Below are 21,317 nucleotides of genomic sequence, written 5' to 3' on the forward strand. Positions count from 1 at the left end.
GGCAAAAAAAAAAAGATCAGCTAAGGCGTGGTGGCGTGCATCTACGGTCCCAGGTACTTGGGAGGGGGACGGCTTGAGCCTGGGAGGTCGAGGCTGCAGTGAAATGTGATCACGCCACTGCACTCCAGCCAGGGCGATAAACGAGGTCTCAAAAAAAAAAAAAAAAGTTTTCACGTGGTTTAAGCGCCCTTCTTGGGAACACTAACAGGAGAGCATTTCATGATCTTAACATTGAAACAGTTGTTGCACTACATAAAATCCTCCAAATACCTTTTTTTCCCCAAATAAAACGGCAAATTTCTGAAAGCTTTTATTTACTTTTTTTTGAGACGGAGTTTCGCTCTGTCGCCTGGCTGGAGTGCAGCGGCGCAATCTCGGCTCACTGCAGCCTCCGCCTCCAGCCGGGTTCAAGCAATTCTCCTGCCTCAGCCTCCTGAGTATCTCGGATTACAGGCGCCCACAACCACACCCGGCTAATTTTTATATTTTTAGTAGAGACGGGGTTTCACCGTATTGGCCAGGCTGGCCACGAACTCCTGACCTCAAGTGATCTGCCCTCCTCGGCCTCCCGAAGTGCTGGGATTACAGGCTTGAGCCACCATGCCCGGCCTGAAAGCTTCTACTACCATTGTTGTAAGGGCATTTGTCATCCAGCTCAAACCAGGACACTTAAAATGGGACCTCAGAAGGACGCAGTACTGGTTACAATCCGTGGCTCTCCAAACTGACATACATTAGAATCAGCTGAATGGACTTCTCCCCCTCCGTCCGCTCTCTCCCTCACTTCCTGATTCAGGTCTGGGGACTAGCCCTGGCATCTCTGCTTTGAAAAACTCCTCCGTTGATTCTGATACGTAGCAACTCCTGAGAATCACCTCAAGATGCCAAAAATAGCTGTTAAAGAGTTTCTTCCTCACTCGGTCTTTTCAGCCTACTTCTGGTAGATCCTCAGTACAAAAACAAACAAACAAACAAACAAAAAACCCAAAAACAAACAGAAAAACAAAGTCCCGCTTTAGTGCTCCACAGCCACCCAAAGGAACGCGGCTGGTCTACGCACAGCAGACACCCAGGAGGCCCCGGCGATCGAGCGGCGCGGCCGGTGAAGCTTCCGCGAAGACGCCCGGGACACGCTTGCAAGGACCGGAACCGGTCCGGCTTCCACCCTTCCGTACGCACCACAGCTGTGTCGGAATTCATAACCAACTCCAGCCACAGGCAACCCAGCGTCAACCGCCTCTGGCTTTAAAAGCTCCTTTCCAGTTAAAGAGCTGCGGCACTGACGCAAGGAACTGGCTTCGAGGGTACCGGACCGCTCCGCGCCCGCGCACCCAGTTCCCGCCTCCCTCGGGAGGACGTCCGTGCGTACGTGCGCGTGCCGCAACCGCCCTCCTTCAAACGCGCGACGCGAGGGCGGGGGAGCCGCGTGCGCGCGCGCTCTCGTTGGTTCGCTCTCTCGCTCGCTCTCGGCTGCCGCTCTTGCTGCGGCTGCGGCTGGGGCTGGGGGCGGCGGCGGCGACGCGGGCGGCGGGCGGCGCGGGGCGGTCCGGCGGGTTCAAAGAGGAAAACATGGCGGAAAACAAAGGCGGCGGCGAGGCTGAGAGCGGCGGCGGGGGCAGCGGCAGCGCGCCGGTAACTGCTGGGGCCGCCGGGCCCGCGGCGCAGGAGGCGGAGCCGCCTCTCACCGCGGTGCTGGTGGAGGAGGAGGAGGAGGAAGGCGGCAGGGCCGGCGCTGAGGGCGGCGCGGCCGGGCCCGACGACGGGGGGGTGGCCGCGGCCTCCTCGGGCTCTGCCCAGGCTGCTTCATCCCCTGCGGCCTCAGTGGGCCCTGCAGTTCCCGGGGGCGCGGTATCGACACCGGCTCCAGCTCCAGCCTCGGCTCCCGCTCCGGGTCCCTCGGCGGGGCCGCCTCCTGGACCGCCAGCCTCGCTCCTGGACACCTGCGCCGTGTGTCAGCAGAGCTTGCAGAGCCGGCGTGAGGCGGAGCCCAAGCTGCTGCCCTGTCTTCACTCCTTCTGCCTGCGCTGCCTGCCGGAGCCGGAGCGCCAGCTCAGCGTGCCCATCCCGGGGGGCAGCAACGGCGACATCCAGCAAGGTGAGCCGGAGGCCCTGTCTGGCATCTGGGCCGCACAGGATTTGCGCAACCCTAGAGGAGCTGGGGACGGAGGTGCTGGGACCTGGGGTTGCTCGGACAGGCGCGATCCCGAGGGGTCTCTCAGGTGAAAGACTCGCCCCTGGGACACTTTCCAGAGAAGCTGGACCGCAAGAGATAAGGGGAGCATGAAGGGAGGGGTGTCGGCTGCGAGAGGCTGGGGGAGGGGACGCTGGCTGCGAGGTTTGTGATGTGCGGAACCCGGCCGAGCGCTGGTTCTGGAGCTGGCAGACCTGTACAGTGAGAGAAGGGGAATTTGGGAAACACGTTGTGAGAAGCGTTTTGGCTGGAAGGGCCTGGGCCAGCGAGATGTTGAGGGAGTAGGTAAAAGGTAAGGGCAGTGAAGATGGATTGCTTTGGAGGGAGGGGACTTGGCCTGTTCGCAGATAGGAGAGAGGAGCACTATAGATTAAATGGAGGTGGATAAAATATGTTGGAGGGCTTGGGGTACAGAGAAGGCGCCTGACAGAAAATTGTAAGATGACATTGGGAAGGAGAAACTCGGAAAGTGGACTGCATAGTTAGGGAAAATCCTAAGGTTTGGGGATGAAGGAGAAATGAACTTTGAAGGAAATTGAGAGTTAGGGAAAGCTGGGCATGAATTTGTTTTAGCTCATTGGACGTTAATGAGCCCCTAGTGTTGGGGCACTGTGCTAGGATTGAATAAAGTACTCAATGAAGACTTCATTCACAGTCTAACAGGGGAAACCTATATAACTTGCAGCAGTGGAGGAGGGTATTCAGTACAATGGTTGTGGCACAATAGAGGAAAGGTCAGGGAAACTTCACAGGAAAGGAAATCCATGAACAGGTTTCTTGAATGAGTATCTCACTGTGTTGGAGGGTATTCAGGGCACAGGGCACCCTTCTACATCCCTGGAACTAAAGAATGTGTAAGGTGATTGGTGGAAATTGGATTGGATTGATGGGCTGAATAGATAAAGGTTTCAAAGTCTCTTAAACTCTTGGAATCCAGGTGTGTTTTGAACTTTAGAATATTTTGGGATTTTTCTTTTTTCTGGCAAGGTCTCTTATGTGAGACTTTTATCAGGGTCTGAATTAACTGTATCAAACACGTTAATGTTTCTGCATTGAAACACATGAATGTCACACTAATGGGATAGACAATAAATAACCTCCCAGCACTCACAGTGGGTTCTGTTGCAAACTAAGGGAAAAAAAAATAAAATTTCAAAGCTTTTGAATTTCGGAACTGTAAGTAAGGAATTGTGGAGCTGTACTAAAGGGCTTGGAATTCATCCTGTAGAGTGTATCCTGGACATTGTGGACTAAAGGATGTTCCTGGAGGGTTTTTATATCAAGAGGATAAATGGATCAGATTTCTGATCCAAAAGGATCACTTAGGGCACTTGAGGGATGAGGGAAGGCAAGGCTGGAGACAGGGAGACCAGTTAGGAGAATCCTGGCAATAATCTAGGTAAGAAATTAACATTTGGAATGGGTAGTAAAGAAATGACATCAGGTATTACAGAACGAAGCATTTTGGTTTGGGGGAACGGTAGGGTTTGGAAATTTCCTTTGCCATCTCCTACACTTGGGCAGATGACCTTTTCTTAGCTTCAGTTTTCTCATTTGTGAAACGGGGGAAAAAAGTACATAACCTCATAGGGTTATTGAGAGAATGAAGTAAGATATAATGTGTAATTATATATACGTGGTAGTTACTAATGAAATGGTAGCTAGTGTATTAATAGTAGTAACTATTAGTAAGTGGCTATGGGAATGGAGGGACGGGGGGATTGTATTGAAATTAGTGTGAGGGAGACAAACATGTAGATTCCACATTTTTTGTTTGGTGAATGGCAATGCTATTAATACGTATTCAGACGCTGAAGCAGGCTGGGATGAGGGTGAGGCCTGGGGTGGAGGGAGGATAAAATGTTTTCAGTTTGGGTTGTTTTGGGTTTCTAGCATTATTGGGACATGTAGGTAAGAATGTTAAGAATAAGGCTTTGGTTGTTGGAGAAGCTACTAATTGTTTATGGGTGTTTAGAGAATAACTGCTCATGGTCTGTGCACCCATGAGCATAGTAAGACCCATAGGATTCAGTGTTCCTGTGGGAACCTGGGTTAGGTAAGAGATTTAGAGGGAACCCAGAGATGCAGATTATGTTTGACTGATGTGGCTGAGGGACTGAGGTTATGAAATTGGCTATCTGAAATTTATGAAGGAGAGAGAATAATATGTAAATCCCCTCTTCATTTCTTTATCCTTTCTTTTTGAAGAAGGAGGAGTAAGTGGAAGGGACTAACCAAATACTGTCAATCTTAAGTGATACTGCTGTCAACGAATATCTAAAACAAATTGAGTCTGGAATCCACCATGTTTTTTATTTAAAAAAAATTTTTTTTGAGACAGTCTCGCTCGGTTGCTCAGGCTGCAGTGCAGTGGCTCGATCTCGGCTCACTGCAGCCTCTGCCTCCCAGATTCAAGCGATTCTTGTGCCTCAGCCACCCTAGTAGCTGAGATTACAGGCGCACACCACCATGCCTGGCTAATTTTTGTGTTTTTAGTAGAGACGGGGTTTTGCCATATTGGCCAGACTGGTCTTGAACTCCTGGCTTCAAATGATCTGCCTGTCTCAGCCTCCCAAAGTCCTGGGATTATAGGCATGAGCCACCGTGCCCAGCCATCCACTGTGTTTTTAGATAGTCTGGAAAGTAATTTGTCAGTATTAACCTCCTATATACCATTCTGCTTTGCTCTTTAAAAAGATCAAGCTGTGCTGGAAAGAACACTAGATTGGTTGTTGGGGACATAGTTCAGCTCCTTAACTGTTTTACGCTAAAGGAAATTCATACTGTTTTTGTCCTTCAGTTTACTTCTAAAATGTAGCTAATAGTCGTTTACTTATATCTCACTAAGGCAAATAATAAATGCGAAAACGCTTTGTAACTGAGAAATGATTCAACAATATAGGGTATTACTGATCAACCTCAGATATCATCTTCTCTGGTCTGGAGATCATAGCTAGTGGTTTTAATTCACCGTCTTTTCCAGTGATTTTGAAACAAAGATGAGTATAATGTCCTCCTTCCTAACTGGTGTTTTTCCTGTTTCTCTTAATACATTTATTCACACTGTCTGGCTGCTCTCTAGATCAACAGTTCTCAGAGTGTGGTTCCTGGACCAGCAGCATCAGCATCATCTGTGACCTTGTTAGGAATACAGATTCTTGGGCCCCATTCCAGACCTCCTGACCAGTAGTCTCATTTAACAAGCTCTCCAGGTGATTCTGATTCACGCTTAAGTTTGAGAACCACTATGTTGAGTGAAGGGCTCCTCACTTCAAATGTCTCCTCAGAGTTTGACTTCTCATATTAAGTAGTCCTCCAGGTCGCTCTCTCATACATCATCTTTTTTTCTTTGTAGCACAGCTAAAATCCAAAATGTTTATTTTTGTTTACTTACCCATGTCATTTTGCACTAGGATATTGTAGACTGTTCAATAAGTTTTGAGTAAATAAGAATCACGAGAGCTTATTAAAATGCTAACTTGGGAGTTTCTTCAGAGACTGGTTTAGTTGATTTGGTGATGACTCCATGTGCCTGCATTTTTAACAGGTGCCCTGTGATTTTGATGCTTTTGGTACCACCACACTTTGAGGAAGATGGATTTAAATATTTTGAGGAGAAAGTATGATCTGTTTACCGTTGGAGTATTTGCATAATCAAAGTAGATAAATTAGTTAATATTGAATCTCAATAGTGAGCTTTTTAGAGTACTTTTGTGATTGTTTTGGGGGTGCTTTTTCAGGTTGAGGCAGAATAGCTATCATTAGTGGATATATATAATTTTATACTTTATCAATAAAAATACAGATTTGCTACTCAGGAGGCTGAGGCAGGAGGATCACTTGAGGCCAAGAGTTCAAGATCAGCCTGTGTAACATAGCAAGACCTTGTCTCTAAAAAAATTTTTTTAAAATAGGAATCATATTGATGCATCTGAACAAACTCTCAGATGAACTCTTGAAGGAGATGAGGCTACCTGTGAGATGGCACAATGATACAGCTGAAGAAATGAATTGGTATTAAGTTGCATTGGGTTCTGCTATTTTTTTTTTTTTTTTCCGAGACAGAGTTTTGCTCTAGTCGCCCAGGCTGGAGTACAGTGGCACGATTTTGGCTCACTGCAACCTCCGCCTCCTGGGTTCAAGTGATTCTCCTGCCTCAGCCTCCCCAGTAGCTGACATTATAGGTGCCTGCCACCATGCCCACCTATTCTTTTGTATTTTTAGTAGAGACAGGATCTTGCCATGTAGGCCAGGCTGGCCTCGAACTCCTGACCTCCAGTGATCCGCCCGTCTTGGCCTCCCAAAGTGCTGGGATTGTAGGCGTGAGGGCACCGCCTGGCCTGGGTTCTGCTATTAATTAGCTATGTAACCCTTGGACAAGGAACCTAGGAAGTCTCTTCAGGTCTTTTGCACTGTGAAGAGGCTGAGTTCCTATCCTGTTAGGTTCTATGATTCTATTGTCTTTTATGCTAACATTCTGTATGTATGTACGTTTAATGTCCTTATAGTTTGTGGGGAGTAATAGAGGAATCACCATGGAAAAATCATTCTGTTACTGAATTCTTCAACTTACTATGGGCTGGGCACAGTGGCTCATGCCTGTGATCCCAGCACTTTGGGAAGCCGAAGCGGGCAGATCGCTTGAGGTTATGAGTTCGAGACCAGCCTGACCAATATGGCGAAACCTTGTCTCTACAGAAAGTACAAAAATTAGCCGTGCATGGTGGCGGGCGCCTGTAATCCCAGCTACTTGGGAGGCTGAGGCAGGAGAATCCCTTGAATCTGGGAGGCGTAGGTTGCAGTGAGCTGAGATCATGCCACTGCACTCCAGCCTGGGTGACAGAGTGAGACTCCATCTCAAAAACAAAACAAAACAAAACAAAAAAACTTACTATGAAAAGTCCGAGATGGCAACAGTCTTGTAAGTGGGAGGGAAAACCTCTTGAGTGTAGTGTGAAAAGCACTTCCTCATAGTGTTTCTGTTTATCACAGACCATGCTGAGCCACTCTGAGGAGTCTTCTGTTTGAGCCCTTGGAATTTGTTGTCCCTGGAGTGTGTATACTATATGACAGTTCTAGCCTCAGTGTGACTTAACTGGTTTGGGGACTTTTTAGGCTCTACTTTTTCTGACTGTCCTCTTCAACAGAAACAAGCTTGAGTGTTTGAATGATCATGTGGTATTACACCAACAACTAGTCATTAAAGATGTGTCCGAGATTGCTGAAATACTTCCTAACAACTTCTGTCTAGCATTGTGGTCAAACTACCTGAATTCATTTTTGAGCTGTGCCATTTAGTACTGGAATGACCATGGATGAGTCACTTAACATCTGTAAACCAGGAGTAATAATTATATCTATGTCATAGAGTTTTTGTGAGAATTAAGAGAGTTAATGTGTTGCAAGGTGCATTTATTGGGAGCTTACATGGGAAGCCCCCAATAAATTGCAGTAGTGTGATTTCGGTAATTTTTCATTTGTCCCCCCATTGCCTTTGTGACTGTATCTCACAGTAAACAGAAAGAAGAGGCAGGGGGGTAAATTGTGGTTTTAAAGGCTTTTCTGACGTCTACTGATATGTACGGCATGCATGATAAATCATTTGAGTTCCGAATCTTTCTAGTTACCTAGAACTTGTAAAAACTTATAAACTAATGTCCTAAATCCTAAGTCTTTATAATGTCTGGTATTTGTACATCAATAGCCCTAGTTAGGGGACTTTAATTACTTTTACTTTTCTCATAGATACTGCTCTCAGTGGGTCCTAAATGAGAATACCTTAAAGCAGTGATTCTCAAAGTGTGGTCCACAGAATGCTAGGGTGGGGGTTAAGGTAGTGACCATGTCACTGAGACCCTTTTAGAGGTGCACAAGTTTAAAACTATTTTCATAATTACACTAATTTAATATTTATTCACTCTGCTGACATTTATATTAACGGTGCAAAAGCAATGATGGATAAAACTGCCGTCACCTCTGCATGAATTAAGATGGTGAGTGACTCCATTTGGGAGGCCAAGGTGGGTGCATTGATTGAGTCCAGGAGTAGGAGACTAGTCTGGGCAACATGAGGAAACCCTGTCTCTACAAAAAATACAAAAAAAATTAAACAGGCGTGGTAGTGCATGCCTGTAGTCGCAGCTACTCAGGAGGCTGAAGTGGGAGAATCGCCTGAGTCAGGGAGTGTCGAGGCTGCAGCGAGCCATGATTGTGCCATTGTACTCCAGCCTGGGCAATGGCATGAGACCCTGTCTTTAAAAAAAAAAAAAAAAAAAAAAAAAAGGAAAGTGGCTCCAAGCCATACTAAAAGTCATTGCATATTTACTTTCACACACTTAGAGAAAAAACAAAAATAAACCTATTCATTGTCACTTAATATCCTTTATGAAACAGTAACAATTACTATATTAAATTTTGGTCTTTAAAACTCTGTGTGATGAAATGGGAAATGTGCCTAAAATGCTTCTGCTGCTTACGAAAGTGCAAGAAAAGTACTTGTGTAGTTTTTTGAGTTCCAAGCTGAATTTGCTTTTTTTTCATAGAAAACTATTTTTACTTGAAATAATGATTGACAAACTATGGTTTTTAGGCATGGGTATTTGGCAGCCATTTTCTCAAAAGTGAATGAATTGAGCCTGTCATTTCCAGGAAAAGAGCTGACATATGTTGCCAGTGATAAAAATCGAGATTTTAAATTAAAATTAGAAGTTTTGGAAAATTGGTGTTTGCTGCCATGAGCTGGTCAGTTTCTCAGTATTTAAAGACTTTTCCTGAAGAGATTGGTGGTGATATTAATAAACGTGCATTTTTTTGATACTGTGTAATGTCAACATTTCAAAGATCTGCGTAGCTTATTGCAATATATTCTAAATGACCAATGCATGATGTTAAGTGCAAAACAGAGCAATAATAAATAGATTGTATTTTATTTTATTATTTGAAATGGAGTCTTGCTTTGTTGCCCAAGCTGGAGTGCAGTGGCACAATCTTGGCTCCCTGCGACCTCCACCTCCTGGGCTCCTGGGTTCAAGCAGTTCTCCTACCTCAGCCTCCCAAGTAGCTGGGATTACAGGCACACGCCACCACGCCCAGCTAATTTTTGTATTTTTAGTAGAGATGGGGTTTCGCCATGTTGACCAGGCTGTTCTTGAACTCCTGACCTCAGTTGATCTGCCCACCTCAGCCTCCCAAAGTGTTGGTATTACAGGCATGAGCCACCGTGCCTGGCCAGTAAATAGATTTTAATGCAAGAGAGTAGTAAAGTTTATTGTTAAAGTTTGAGATGCCACATTGCAACTGATGTTTAAAAAATAAATATACTTCTTAAGTTTTTGTGTTGTATCAAATAAAAATATCCACACAGTGATCTGAAAAGGCTATTAAAATCTGCTTTTCCCGTTTCTTAGATACTTAGCTGTCTGAGGCCAGATTTTCTTTATATTCTTCAAAGAAACAACGTATCAAAACATTAAATGCAGAAGCATATATCCAGCCATATTCTATTAAACCACATGTTAAAGAGATCTTTAAAATTTAGCACAATGACACTCTTTATTAATTTTTTTGTTTTAGGAAATACAGTTATTTCTGATTTTTAAAAATGTTGTTTAAACCTGTTGTGCTGGACATGGTGGCTCATGCCTATAATCCCAGCACTTTTGAAGGCTGAGGTGGGAGGATCACTTGAGCCCAGGAGTTCAAGACCAGCTTGGGCAATATAGTGAGACTCTTGACTCCACAAAAAATAAAAAATTTATCCGAGTGTGGTGGTGTGCGCCTGTGGTTCCAGCTACTCAGGACGATGAGGTGGGAGGATCGCTTGAGTCCAGGAGGTTGAGGCTACAGTGAGCTGTGATCATGCCATTGCACTCCAGTCTGGGTGACAGAGTGAGACTGTCTCAGAAAACAAACAAAACTAGTAATAAAATAAACATCATTTTAACATTTTAAAATTTAAGATTCATTTTTAATTCATTTTGTAATGAATTAAAATACATTTAAAACATATTTGATGGTCATACCCCATCTAAACAAAAGCTCTTTGTGTTCCTCAATAACTAAGACTATAAAAGAGGTCCTGAGACCAGAAAGTTTAAGCCCTGCTCTGTTAACGGACATTAAGAACATGATAATGTCTCAGAGTCTTTGGGCTAGTGGGAAGAATGTCAGATCATAAAATAATAGGTGGCAGATTTATACATTTGTAGTTTTGCATTTTGGAGTACCCGTAACAGTTCAGAAAAAGCTTCCCATCAATAAAATGTAAAAATGAAGAAAGTACTTATTAACCGAAGTTAAACTTTTAAAAATAGCTCACTATAGATTTACTGATTTTTTTTTCATGTTTATGGCTGTCTAAGCCAACTTCAGAGATTGCACTCAGGATGATAGTTAAATTAACCTCTTGTCTCTGGCCACAAATTGCACCTCTATCCCTTGCCATTGGACTCAAGGGGAAGTGGGAAAAAGAACAAGGATGGATGAACATAAATATACCATTTTTAGAAAAATATTTAAAGCCTATTCCCTAGTGATGAGTAAATGGCATGCACCGTATGGTACTAACGAGTACATTTGAATGCTTATTATTTGCTATTTATGTTCCTTTTGTGAATTATTTGTCCATGTGTTTTATGTTTTTCTTTAGATTGCTTACATTCTCTGTTTTGATTTACAAGAATTCTTGACAAATTCTGTATACTGATCCTTTGTTGATGATTTAGGTTGAAGATGTATTCTGAGCCTACGGCTTGGTGTGGTAGCCAACCTCTAAGATGGCCCCTTGTTCCTTTTCTCCTATTACTCACATCATTCTATGGTTGCTGTCCAGTTGCTCAAGGCTGGTCTCCGTGACCAAGAGAATATATTAGAATTAATAGTGACTTCTGAGGCCAGGTCATTAAAGGCATATATACAACTTTTTCCTTGCTCTTTGGATCCCTCATTCTGGGTGAAAAACAGCTGCCATTCTGTGAAAGATACTCTAGTAGTCCTTTAAAGAGGCCATATGGAGAAAAATCGAGGTCTTCTGCAAAAACCCGGCACCAACTTGCCAGCCATGTGAAAGCCGCTTTTGAGGTAGATTCTCTATCCTAATCAAGCTTTCAGATGACTGCAGTCCTGGCTGACATCTTGACTGCAACCTTCTTAGAGGCACTAAGCCAGAACTGCCTGCCAAGTCCCTCCCAAATTCTTGTTTCAATAAAGCTGTGAGAATTATTGTTGTTTTAAGTTATTAGTTTTTGGGGTAATTTGTTACATAGCAATAGATAACGGATACACTTTTACTTTTTAGAGAGCTGTTTTTTCATGTTTTTATATTAATGTAGTTTTTTCTCCTTTTTTTTTTTCTGCTATTCTTAGTAGCTTTATAATAAGCAGTAAGTTTTGTTCATTAAGGTAATTTCACTGCCCTCTCTACATATACCTTGGTCATCTTCAAGATTATCTCAACTGGTCTTGACCCTTAGCTCCTTTTTTTTTTTTTTTAATTAAAAAATTTCTTTTTCCAAGACAAACCTTGGCCATTCACCTTTTGCTCACTCTTATACTAAAATGTATTATCTTGTGAAAGTTCATTTTAAAAACCTCTTAAGCAGTGTGTGGTGGTACCTGCCTATAGTGCCAACTACTCAGGAGGCTGAGGCAGGAGGATGACTTGAGCCTAGAGTTTGAAGCTATAATGTGCTATGATTGCACTTGGGAATAGCACCTGTACTCCAGCCTGGGCAACACAGAGAGATGCCACCATCTCTTTAAAAAAGAACAGAAAAACAAACCAAAAAAACCTGTCAGTGTTTTTGTTGGAATTGCTTTGAATATGTAAATCAATTTGGGAGAAAATGTCTTTATGGTGTCTGCCTATTTATAAACATGGTATGCCTCTGCATTTACTTAAGTCTTCCATGCATGTTTTCGAGTGTATATTTTGAGACGGAGTCTCACTTTGTTGCCCAGGCTGTAGTGCAATGGTGTGATCTTGGCTTACTGTAATCTCTGACTCCCAGGTTCAAGCAGTTCTCCTGCTTCAGCCTCCCAAGTAGCTGGGATTACAGGTGCACGCCACCACGCCTGGCTCATTTTTGTATTTTTAGTAGAGACAGGGTTTCACCATGTTGGCCAGGCTGGTCTTGAACTTCTGAGCTCAAGTGACCTGCCTGCCTGGGCCTCCCAAAGTGCTGGGATTACAGGTGTGAGCCACTGTGCCCGACCTATTTTTTAAATGTCTCAAGTATACTGATTTCATATTTATATTTGATAATTCCATCATCTGATGTTCTTGATGTCTTATTTTACTACTTTCTTCTGCCTGCTCTTGTTTGTTGTGGGTGGTGTCCTCCTGTATTTTATAGTTTTAGGCAGTGAGCCTGTTCACCAGGGCCTTATGAAATCTGCCAGACTGGTTTTAGGGAACAAGCCTCCAAAGGGTGTTTTGCATTTGCTTCTGTCAGGTGCCATCAACACAGAAATTACTGAAGCAGACTTTTAGTTTACCGTATCTTAGTATTGTCAGATGTTGATTTAGTGTTTACCTTATAGGCTGGCTGTATTTAGAAATTCTTAGAATTACACACAGTGTGGGTGTGGGGGGAAAAAAAGGGGAAATTCTCAGGAGAAAATTTTTTTTCTTACCCCGAACCCAGGCAGTGACAGATTTCTTCATTTCCATGCTGTTGGTCAGATTTTTTTTTTTTTTTAAATTTCACTATTCTTTGCTTATGCACCCTAATAACTGAGGTTGTAGTCGTTCAAGTCAGTTTTATGAAGATGAGTCTTGATCTAATTAATACATTACACAGGCCCTGGGCTCCCATGTCTTCCCCATTCTTTGTTTACTCCCTTGTTTGTACATTCTAAAGAAGAGTCACTAAGAGTATAGTTTCTGAGCCTTTGCATTTTTGAAGTTTTCTTTATTCTACTCTCTTATTAATTGATCGCTTGGCTGGATATGAAATTCTGGGTTAAAACTTTTTTCCTCAGAACTTTTAAGGCATATCTTTCAGTGTCTTAAATCAGTGTTGCTGATGCTACTGTAATTTTGCTCGTTTGTACAACCCTGGTTGGGTTTCGTTTGTTTATTTACCTCTTCTTGAGATCTTTTTATGTCTTGGATCTCTTCATCTATTCATCATTGTTTTGAAATACAGTGATGTGCTTCTATTGATTTTTTTTTTTCTAAAAGTTTCTAAAAATTCATTGTGCTTTTTCATTTAGTCTTGTAATCTTCATTTATAGTAAGATAACTTTACATTTTTTTCAAAAGGTCCTTCCCCACCTCCCGCTCTTTTTGAACTATTACTGTTTGATGTTGGCTCTCCTAGGTTCATATTCTCCCCATCTTTTATAGTTTCCTTCCCTTTGTTTTCTTGCTCAGCTGACATTCTGAAAGATCTCCTTGTCCTTATCTCTAACCCTTTTATCCAATTTATTAATTACATTGTACATTTCTTTCTTTTCTTTTTTTTTTGAGATGGAGTCTCATTCTGTCACCCAGACTGGACGGCTCACTGCACCCTCTGCCTCCCTGGGTCAAGTGATTCTCGTGCCTCAGCCTCCTGAGTAGCTGGAACTACAGGCTCGTGCCACTGCGCCTGGCTAATTTTTTTGCATTTTTAGTAGAGACGAGGTTTCACCATGTTGGCTGGGCCACTCTCGAACTCCTGACCTCAGGTGATCCACCTGCCTTGGCCTCCCAGAGTGCTGGGATTACAGGCGTGAGCCACTGCGCCTGGCCTACATGGTACATTTCTAAGAGCTTCCTTGCTTAGGTTGTATTTTTATAAGATTCTATTCTTTTTCTGTGGACTTAGTATCTTCTTTCTCTGAGGATACAAATGTTTTTCTTCCCTAGGCAAAATACCTATTTTATGTTATTTTTCATTTGACTTTTTACTTTTGAAACATTTCAGGTATACTGATTCCATATTTATATTTGATAATTGCATTATGTAACTTTTTTGTGTGTGTGAGACAGAATCTCAGTCCGTCGCCCAGAGTGGAGTGCAGTGGTGCGATCTTGGCTCACTGCAACCTCCGTCTCCTGGATTCAAGTGATTCTTCTGCCTCAGCCTCTGTAGTAGCTGGAATTATAGACGTGCACCACTATGCCCAGCTATCATTATATAACGTTTTTGACATCTTATTTTACTGCTTGCTTCTGCCTACTCTTGTTTATCTTCTGTTCCCTTTATTATCTGTTTTACTTTCTGGTTTTTTTTTCTTTTGATCTTTGTGTTTCATAGGTTTCCCCAAGCAATAGATGATCCTTGGTTGTCTCGCCACTTGAATGAGGCAATACAGTTCTGATTGAAGATTCTGTGCTTGTGTGTGGGGCTTGTTAATTATTGGGCATTGCTTTAGATCAGGGATTGGCAAACTGGCCCATGAACTAAATACAACCAACTGCATGGTTTTGTATGACCCGTGAGCCAAGAATGATTTTTATATTTTAAATAGTTGGGAAAAAAGAATATTTTGTGACATATGAAAATTATTAGAGGCCGGGTGTGGTGGCTCACGCCTGTAATCCCAGCACTTTGGAAGGCCAAGGTGGGCAGGTCACTTGAGGTCAGGAGTTGGAGACCAACCTGACCAACGTGGTGAAACCTCATTTCTACTAAAAATACAAAAACGATTAGCTGGATATGGTGGCAGTTGCCTGTAATCTCAGCTGCTTGGGAGACTGAGGCAGGAAAATCTCTTGAACCTGGGAGGCAGGGGTTGCAGTGAGTCAAGATTGCGCTGTTGCACTCCAGCCTGGGGAATAAGAGCGAAAACTCTATCTCAAAGAAAAAGAAAAAAAAAATTATTTTAAGTGTCAATTTGTGTTTAGAAATTTTTATTTGAACACAGCCATGTACATTCATTTATGTATTGTCCGTGACTACTTTCGTGCTGTAATGGGAAAACTGAGTAGTTGTGACAAAGATGTGTACTGCTTTTTGGTGCATTACAGATTGCAGTGATGCAGCTATAACTTGATAGGGATGTGTATGGCTGTAGCACAACATTTAAAATTTAAAAAAATTTTCCAAAAGATTGCATACCTATCATTTCAAAGAAGAGTGAACGGATTTTAAATGTCATGCTTTTACAGCAGAGTACATTTTGTTTTGAGTTAGATGGCAAAGCATGGTGTTTATTATGTACTTATACTGTAGCTGTGCTGAAAGAGTACAATGTTATGTTGACAACCCCAGACTAAGCACTGATTACATTATTCCCAACTCACAGGAAAGCAAAAATCAGAAATAAGAAAGTTTAAAATGGAATATCTGATCACAGCAGAATTTCTTTTTTTTTTTTTTTTTTTGAGACGGAGTCTCGCTCTGTTGCCCAGGCTGGAGTACAGTGGCCGGATCTCAGCTCACTGCAAGCTCCGCCTCCCGGGTTTATGCCATTCTCTTGCCTCAGCCTCCCGAGTAGCTGGGACTACAGGCGCCCGCCACCTTGCCCGGCTAGTTTTTTGTATTTTTTAGTGGAGACGGGGTTTCACCATGTTAGCCCATGTTAGGATGGTCTCGATCTCCTGACCTCGTGATCCGCCGGTCTCAGCCTCCCAAAGTGCTGGGATTACAGGCTTGAGCCACCGCGCCCGGCCCAGAATTTCTTTTTTGATACTGTCTTTTTTCCTAAACAACCTAAGATATTTACTGTGCCTTGTGATACCACATCCCACATTTTCGTTTGATGGGACATGTTAGGCATTGGTTATGAATCAGATTTCAAGCAGTGTGGTGTATACAGCCTGACCTGTTGTCCGCAATAGATTTGGAAGAATCAGAATTTACAGGATTCTACTTGTAACATCACAAATGACTGCCAGAATGCATTCCACAAATGAATTTTGTACCAGTCTGACCTGTCATCCATTTGTGGTTTATTAATAGAATGCTAAAATTCAAATTACACAACTCATTTCTTTTCCCATCACTGAGGGCTGGCTTAAATACTAACCCTCACAAAGTAAATACTTACGCAAAAAGCTAATGTCAGTCAAAAGATCCCCATCAGTTTTTTTGTCTGCAATAGGGTGGATATGAAGGTAAGGTATTGAGAATCATTTCACCGTATTACTGTGCTTATGAATCTGAAGTATTGAAAGTAGTAAGTCAGAGCACTGCATTTCGGCTGTCCTTCATATATTAAATTTTCTGCTTTGTGTTGAACATTACCTTCATATGTTGTGAGACATATAAAAGGGATATATGTAATGAACCTTAGACCCATTGAATCTCGCTGGAGAGGTAAGACATTATATTAAAGAACAGTATAATACATTTTATTATAAATTGGTAATAAATTTGATTTCAGTAAACCAGATGTTTATTGAAATATGGTTCAAAAGGAGATTAGTCATAGCTGAAATTTACTATTTCTTCTCTTAATGTTGGTTTGGAGGTGATTCCCTTTTTTTCATTTGTGTATGGTATGATTTTAGTCCTTATGCTTTTGGCTATAATCTAGGCTGCTCTGGACATCCATCCGATTTTCTCTTCTCTGTTTTCCTTTCTCAGTATATATTGAATACTTTCAAAGTAGATTATCTGAATTAATAATGGCAGGAAAGAACTAGCTGTGGATAAGTTTATTTGAATGTGTGTAGGCTTCTGTTCCTTGTCTGTCAAATAACATAACTTCCAAGATAAAACTTTTTCATGTTATCTTATTTGCTTATAAAAATCTCTTAGAGGGAAGACTCATTCTATTTTGCGGAATGAAGTTTTGCCCAATTAAAAAGAATTATCTCAGGGTGATAATATTATCCTTGTTTCTTTTTTAAACAAATGAAGCCACCGAGGTAGTGTGGTAAAATTGTATCTAAATGTGGCTTTTCCATGTCCAGCTGATAGCACAGACTCAGATGCCTTCAGGAACTAGGTAAGTAACTAGTGTAAGACCTTGAGAGTAGTGAAACTTGCCTAGCCTTTTTGCATTTAAAAAATATTCTGTTTTGGCAGGCATGGTGGCTCACACCTGTAATCCCAGCACTTTGGGCAGCCGAAGTGGGCGGATCCCTGAGGTCAGGAGTTCAAGACCAGTCTGGCCAACATGGTGAAACCCCATCTCTACTAAACATACAAAAATTAGCCGGGTGTGGTGGCGTGTGCCTGTAGTTCCAGTTACCCGGGAGGCTGAGGCACGATAATCGCTTGAACCTGGGAGGTGGAGGTTGCAGTGAGCCGAGATGGTGTGCCATTGCACTCCAGCCTGGGCGAGAGAGTGAGACTGCCTAATAACAGCAACAACAACAACAACAACTGTATTTTGGCCAAATAATACCAGTTTTTGTCCTCACTTGGTAGAATCTGATTAGTTATTTTTAAGGTGGATGTAATTAATTTATAATTAGTTTGATTTCATAATTTTAAAAGTTAAGTTTATTTAAGTACTTAAGTAAACTAGCATTATAGTATAGTTTGCAGATCTGTGAGAACCGGTAAAGTCCAATATCTTTTTGTATGGCTATTGGCCTTTGAATATCATTTTTTGTAGTTGCCTGTTCGGGTTGTGCTTACATTTTCCCCTGTGGTTTGTCTACCTTTTTTCCAAATGCTTTTGTAGGGTTCTTTATATATTCCAATCATGACTGCTTTGTCAGATATATATCCGATTTTGTGGCTTGCCTAGCAATTGTGTTTTAAAATGTTGAATTTAGCTTTTGAGTACACAGTACTTTTGCACTGGTTCAAAAGTTAAATAAATATACGAAGCTGGATAATGAGAAGCCTCCCTTGCACTCCTTATCCTCATCCAGTTCCTGTCTCCCCCAAGACATAACCTGTGTTAATACTTTATCTGTCCTCCCAGTATATCCAAGTGATACTGGACAATGGTGCCAAATCCATTCAGTGACAGAAAGATTGGGTATCTTCAAAAAATGACATTGGGCGAGGCATATTGGTTCATACCTATAATCCCAGCACTTTGGGAGGCCGAGGCAGGAGGATCACTTGAGCCCTGAAGTTCAAGACTAGCTTGGGCAACATAGTGAGGCCCTGTCTGTAAATAAAATTAAAAAAAAATAAAATGGCCAGGTGCGGTGGCTCACACTTAAAATCCCAGCACTTTGGGAGGCCAAGGTGGGCGGATCACGAGGTCAGGAGATTGAGACCATCCTGGGCGGATCATGAGGTCAGGTGATCGAGACCATCCTGGCCAACCTGGTGAAACCCCGCCTCTACTAAAAATACAAAAATGAGCTGGGCGTGGTGGCGCATGCTTGTAATCCCAGCTATGTGGGAGGATGAGGCAGGAGAATCGCTTGAATCCAGAAGGTGGAGGTTGCAGTGAGCCAAGATCGTGTCACTGTACTCCAGCCTGGCGACAGAGCAAGACTCCATCTCAAAATATATAAATAAATTAAAAAAAGCCAGATATGGTTCACATCTGTGGTCCCCAGGAAGTATTTGGGAGGTTGAGGCAGGATTGTTTGAACCTGGGGAGGTTGAGGCTGCATTGAGCCGTGATTGTGTAACTGCACTCCAGTGCACTGACAGAGCAAGACCATGTCTCAAAACAGAAAAAGGATGTTGGTACAACCAATTTTCACATGCAGAGGAATAAAGTTGTACCCCTACTTCACACCATATGCAAAAGTTAACTCAAAATGTATCAACAGGCTGGGCATGGTGGCTTACCATGTAATCATAGCACTTTGGTGGGCTGAGGTGGGAGAATTGCTTGGGGCCAGGTGTTTGAGACCAGCTTGGGCAACATAGTGAGATCCTGTCTCTACAAAAACAAAACAAAAAGACAAGTAACAACCTAAATAAAGCATGAGCAACTAAAGAAAAAATAGTAAGTCGGACTTGATCAAAATGTAAAACTTTTGTACATCGATGGCCATTATTCAAAAAGTGAAAAGAAAACCTGCAGAATGGGAGAAAGTATTTGTAAGTCACATATTGGATAATAGTGACATATCCAGAATATATAAAGAACTCTTACAGCCTAATAATAAAGACAAATAACCCAATTAAAAATGGGCAAAAGATTTGAATAGACAGTTCCCCAAAGAAGATATGTATATATGGCCAATAAGCAAATGAAAAGATACACTAGATCATTTGTTATTAAGAGAAATGTAAACAAAACCACAAGGAAATACCACTTCACACCTGCTAGGATGGCTCTAGTTAAAAAACAACCAAGTGTTAGCAAGGATGTGGAGAAATTAGAGTCCTTCTGTATTGCTGGTGGAATGTAAAATGGTGCTGCCACTGTGGGAAACAGTTTGGTGGTTCCTCAGTTAAACATAAAATTAGCATGTGACCTGGCAAATCCATTCTTACATATCTGTGACCCAAAAGAATTGAACACTGGGACTCAAACAGATACTTGCCAGTATTGATTGCAGCATTATTCGCAGTAGCCAAAAGGTGGAAATAATGTTAAGTGTTCAACAGATGAACTGATAAAATATATATACATGTAATGGGATATTATTCGGTCCTGAAAAGGAATGGATTTCTGATACATGCTGCAATATGAGTAAACCTTGCAAACATAAGTGAAATAAGACAAACACAAGAGAGCAAATATATGATTACACTTATATGAAATGTCCAGAATAGGCACAGTCATAGAGACAGAAAGCAGACTAGAGGTTACCTAGGGCTTACAGGGAGAACAGGGAGGGAATAGAGAGTTGTTTAGGATGGGAGTGGGGAAGGAATGGGCGGTTGTTGCTTAATGGATATAGTTTCTGTTGGGATGATAAAAGGTTTTGAAAATCATAGTGATGGTTGGATGGTTGCATGACATGTTGAATGTAGTTAATGCCATATAACATACCTAATAGTTGTATACTTGCATACATAATATACATACATAATAGTTCAAATGGCAGATTTTGTGTTATATGTATATACCACAATAACAATGTTAAAATATGTTAAAAATGTTTTTCCTTCTAGAGATTTTAAAATCATGTATTTTAAAGTACATTTTATTGCATTTAAAGAAAATTGATTCTCATTCATGGATTCTGTGTTTTAGAATTCACCTACACACTAAAATTTATTTGTAACCCCAATGTTAATAATTGCAGTGCTTTCACAGTTATTCCTTGACATGGGCAGAACAGCAAAAAATTTGACTCACCCAACTCACATTTTCCCAGCTGAGGTCAAACTGGGAGATGCTTTGCCTTCTTTCAGCGCTCATAGTGTAAATATGTGTCCTTGTTGTGGCCATGTTCTCATCGTTGGGCGTTTTGTTGACTTCACTGCTTCAAATGGCCCTAAATGTAATAAAGCTAAAGTGCCCTGTAGTGTTCCTAAGTGCATGAAGGATGTGTGTGCTTTATGGAAAAAACACGTGTAAGATAAGCTTCATTCATATATGAGTTACAGTGTTTTGGCTTTGAATTTAGTGTTAATGAACCAGTAATATATTTTATTTATTTTTTTGAGACGGGGTCTTGCTCTGTCACCCAGACTGGAATGTAATGGCCCAGTTACAGCTTCCTGCAGTCTTTGCCTCCTGGTCTCAAGTGATCCTTTTACCTCAGCCTCCTAAGTAGCTGAGACTACAGGCCCATGCCACCACACCCAGCTAATTTTTTATATTTTTTGTGAAGACGGGGTTTCACCATGTTGCCCAGGTTCGTCTCGAACTCCTGGACTGAAGCTGTCTATCCACTTTAGCCTCCCAAAGTGCTGGAATTACAGGCTTGAGCCACTGCATCCAGCCCTCAGCAATATGTTTTAAAGTGACTTTAAACATAAATGCATATAAAAATGTTATGTATTGACTGATGAAAATTTTGTGACCAGAGGCTTGTAGGAACCTAATCCTGCATTTCCTCTAGGAGCAATAGTTTAGTTAATTTGTTAATTTATTGTTTACAGCAACTGTATAGAATATAACTACTCTAAATGATGAGAATCGACCCTATGTCAATGCAAATAAAATTATTTCTCTTATATAAATGGCAACCTCAGGATCTTTCTCTGAAAAGTACATAGTTTCCTTTGATTTTTGTTCTGAAGTCTGTTTGATCTTATATTAATATAGCCACTCATTAAAACTTAATTCACAAACGATATATTAGTAATTCACACATTTGAAGTGTATGGTTGAGAAGTTTTTAGTATATTCAGAGTTGTGTAACCATCACCAT

The 21,317-nt window shown here is 41.8% G+C and overlaps 1 protein-coding gene across 6 annotated transcripts in view; it reads left to right on the top strand.

Annotated features, from left to right (window-relative positions):
* Positions 1 to 1,445: 1,445 nt before the first annotated feature.
* TRIM33 (tripartite motif containing 33) overlaps positions 1,446 to 21,317 on the top strand; it is a 121,756-nt gene continuing 101,884 nt past the window's right edge. For all 6 annotated transcript variants that reach the window (XR_012416226.1, XM_015430748.4, XM_015430755.4 and 3 more), the window contains exon 1: positions 1,446 to 2,095. Coding sequence is in view for 5 of the 6 variants with exons in the window: in XM_015430748.4 (XP_015286234.1) it covers positions 1,570 to 2,095 (526 nt within the window). In the remaining variant the exon portion in view is untranslated. The remainder of the gene's footprint in view (positions 2,096 to 21,317) is intronic.

The sequence above is a fragment of the Macaca fascicularis genome, chromosome 1 (assembly GCF_037993035.2).
Source record: "Macaca fascicularis isolate 582-1 chromosome 1, T2T-MFA8v1.1".
NCBI classification, from domain to species: Eukaryota; Metazoa; Chordata; class Mammalia; order Primates; family Cercopithecidae; genus Macaca; species Macaca fascicularis.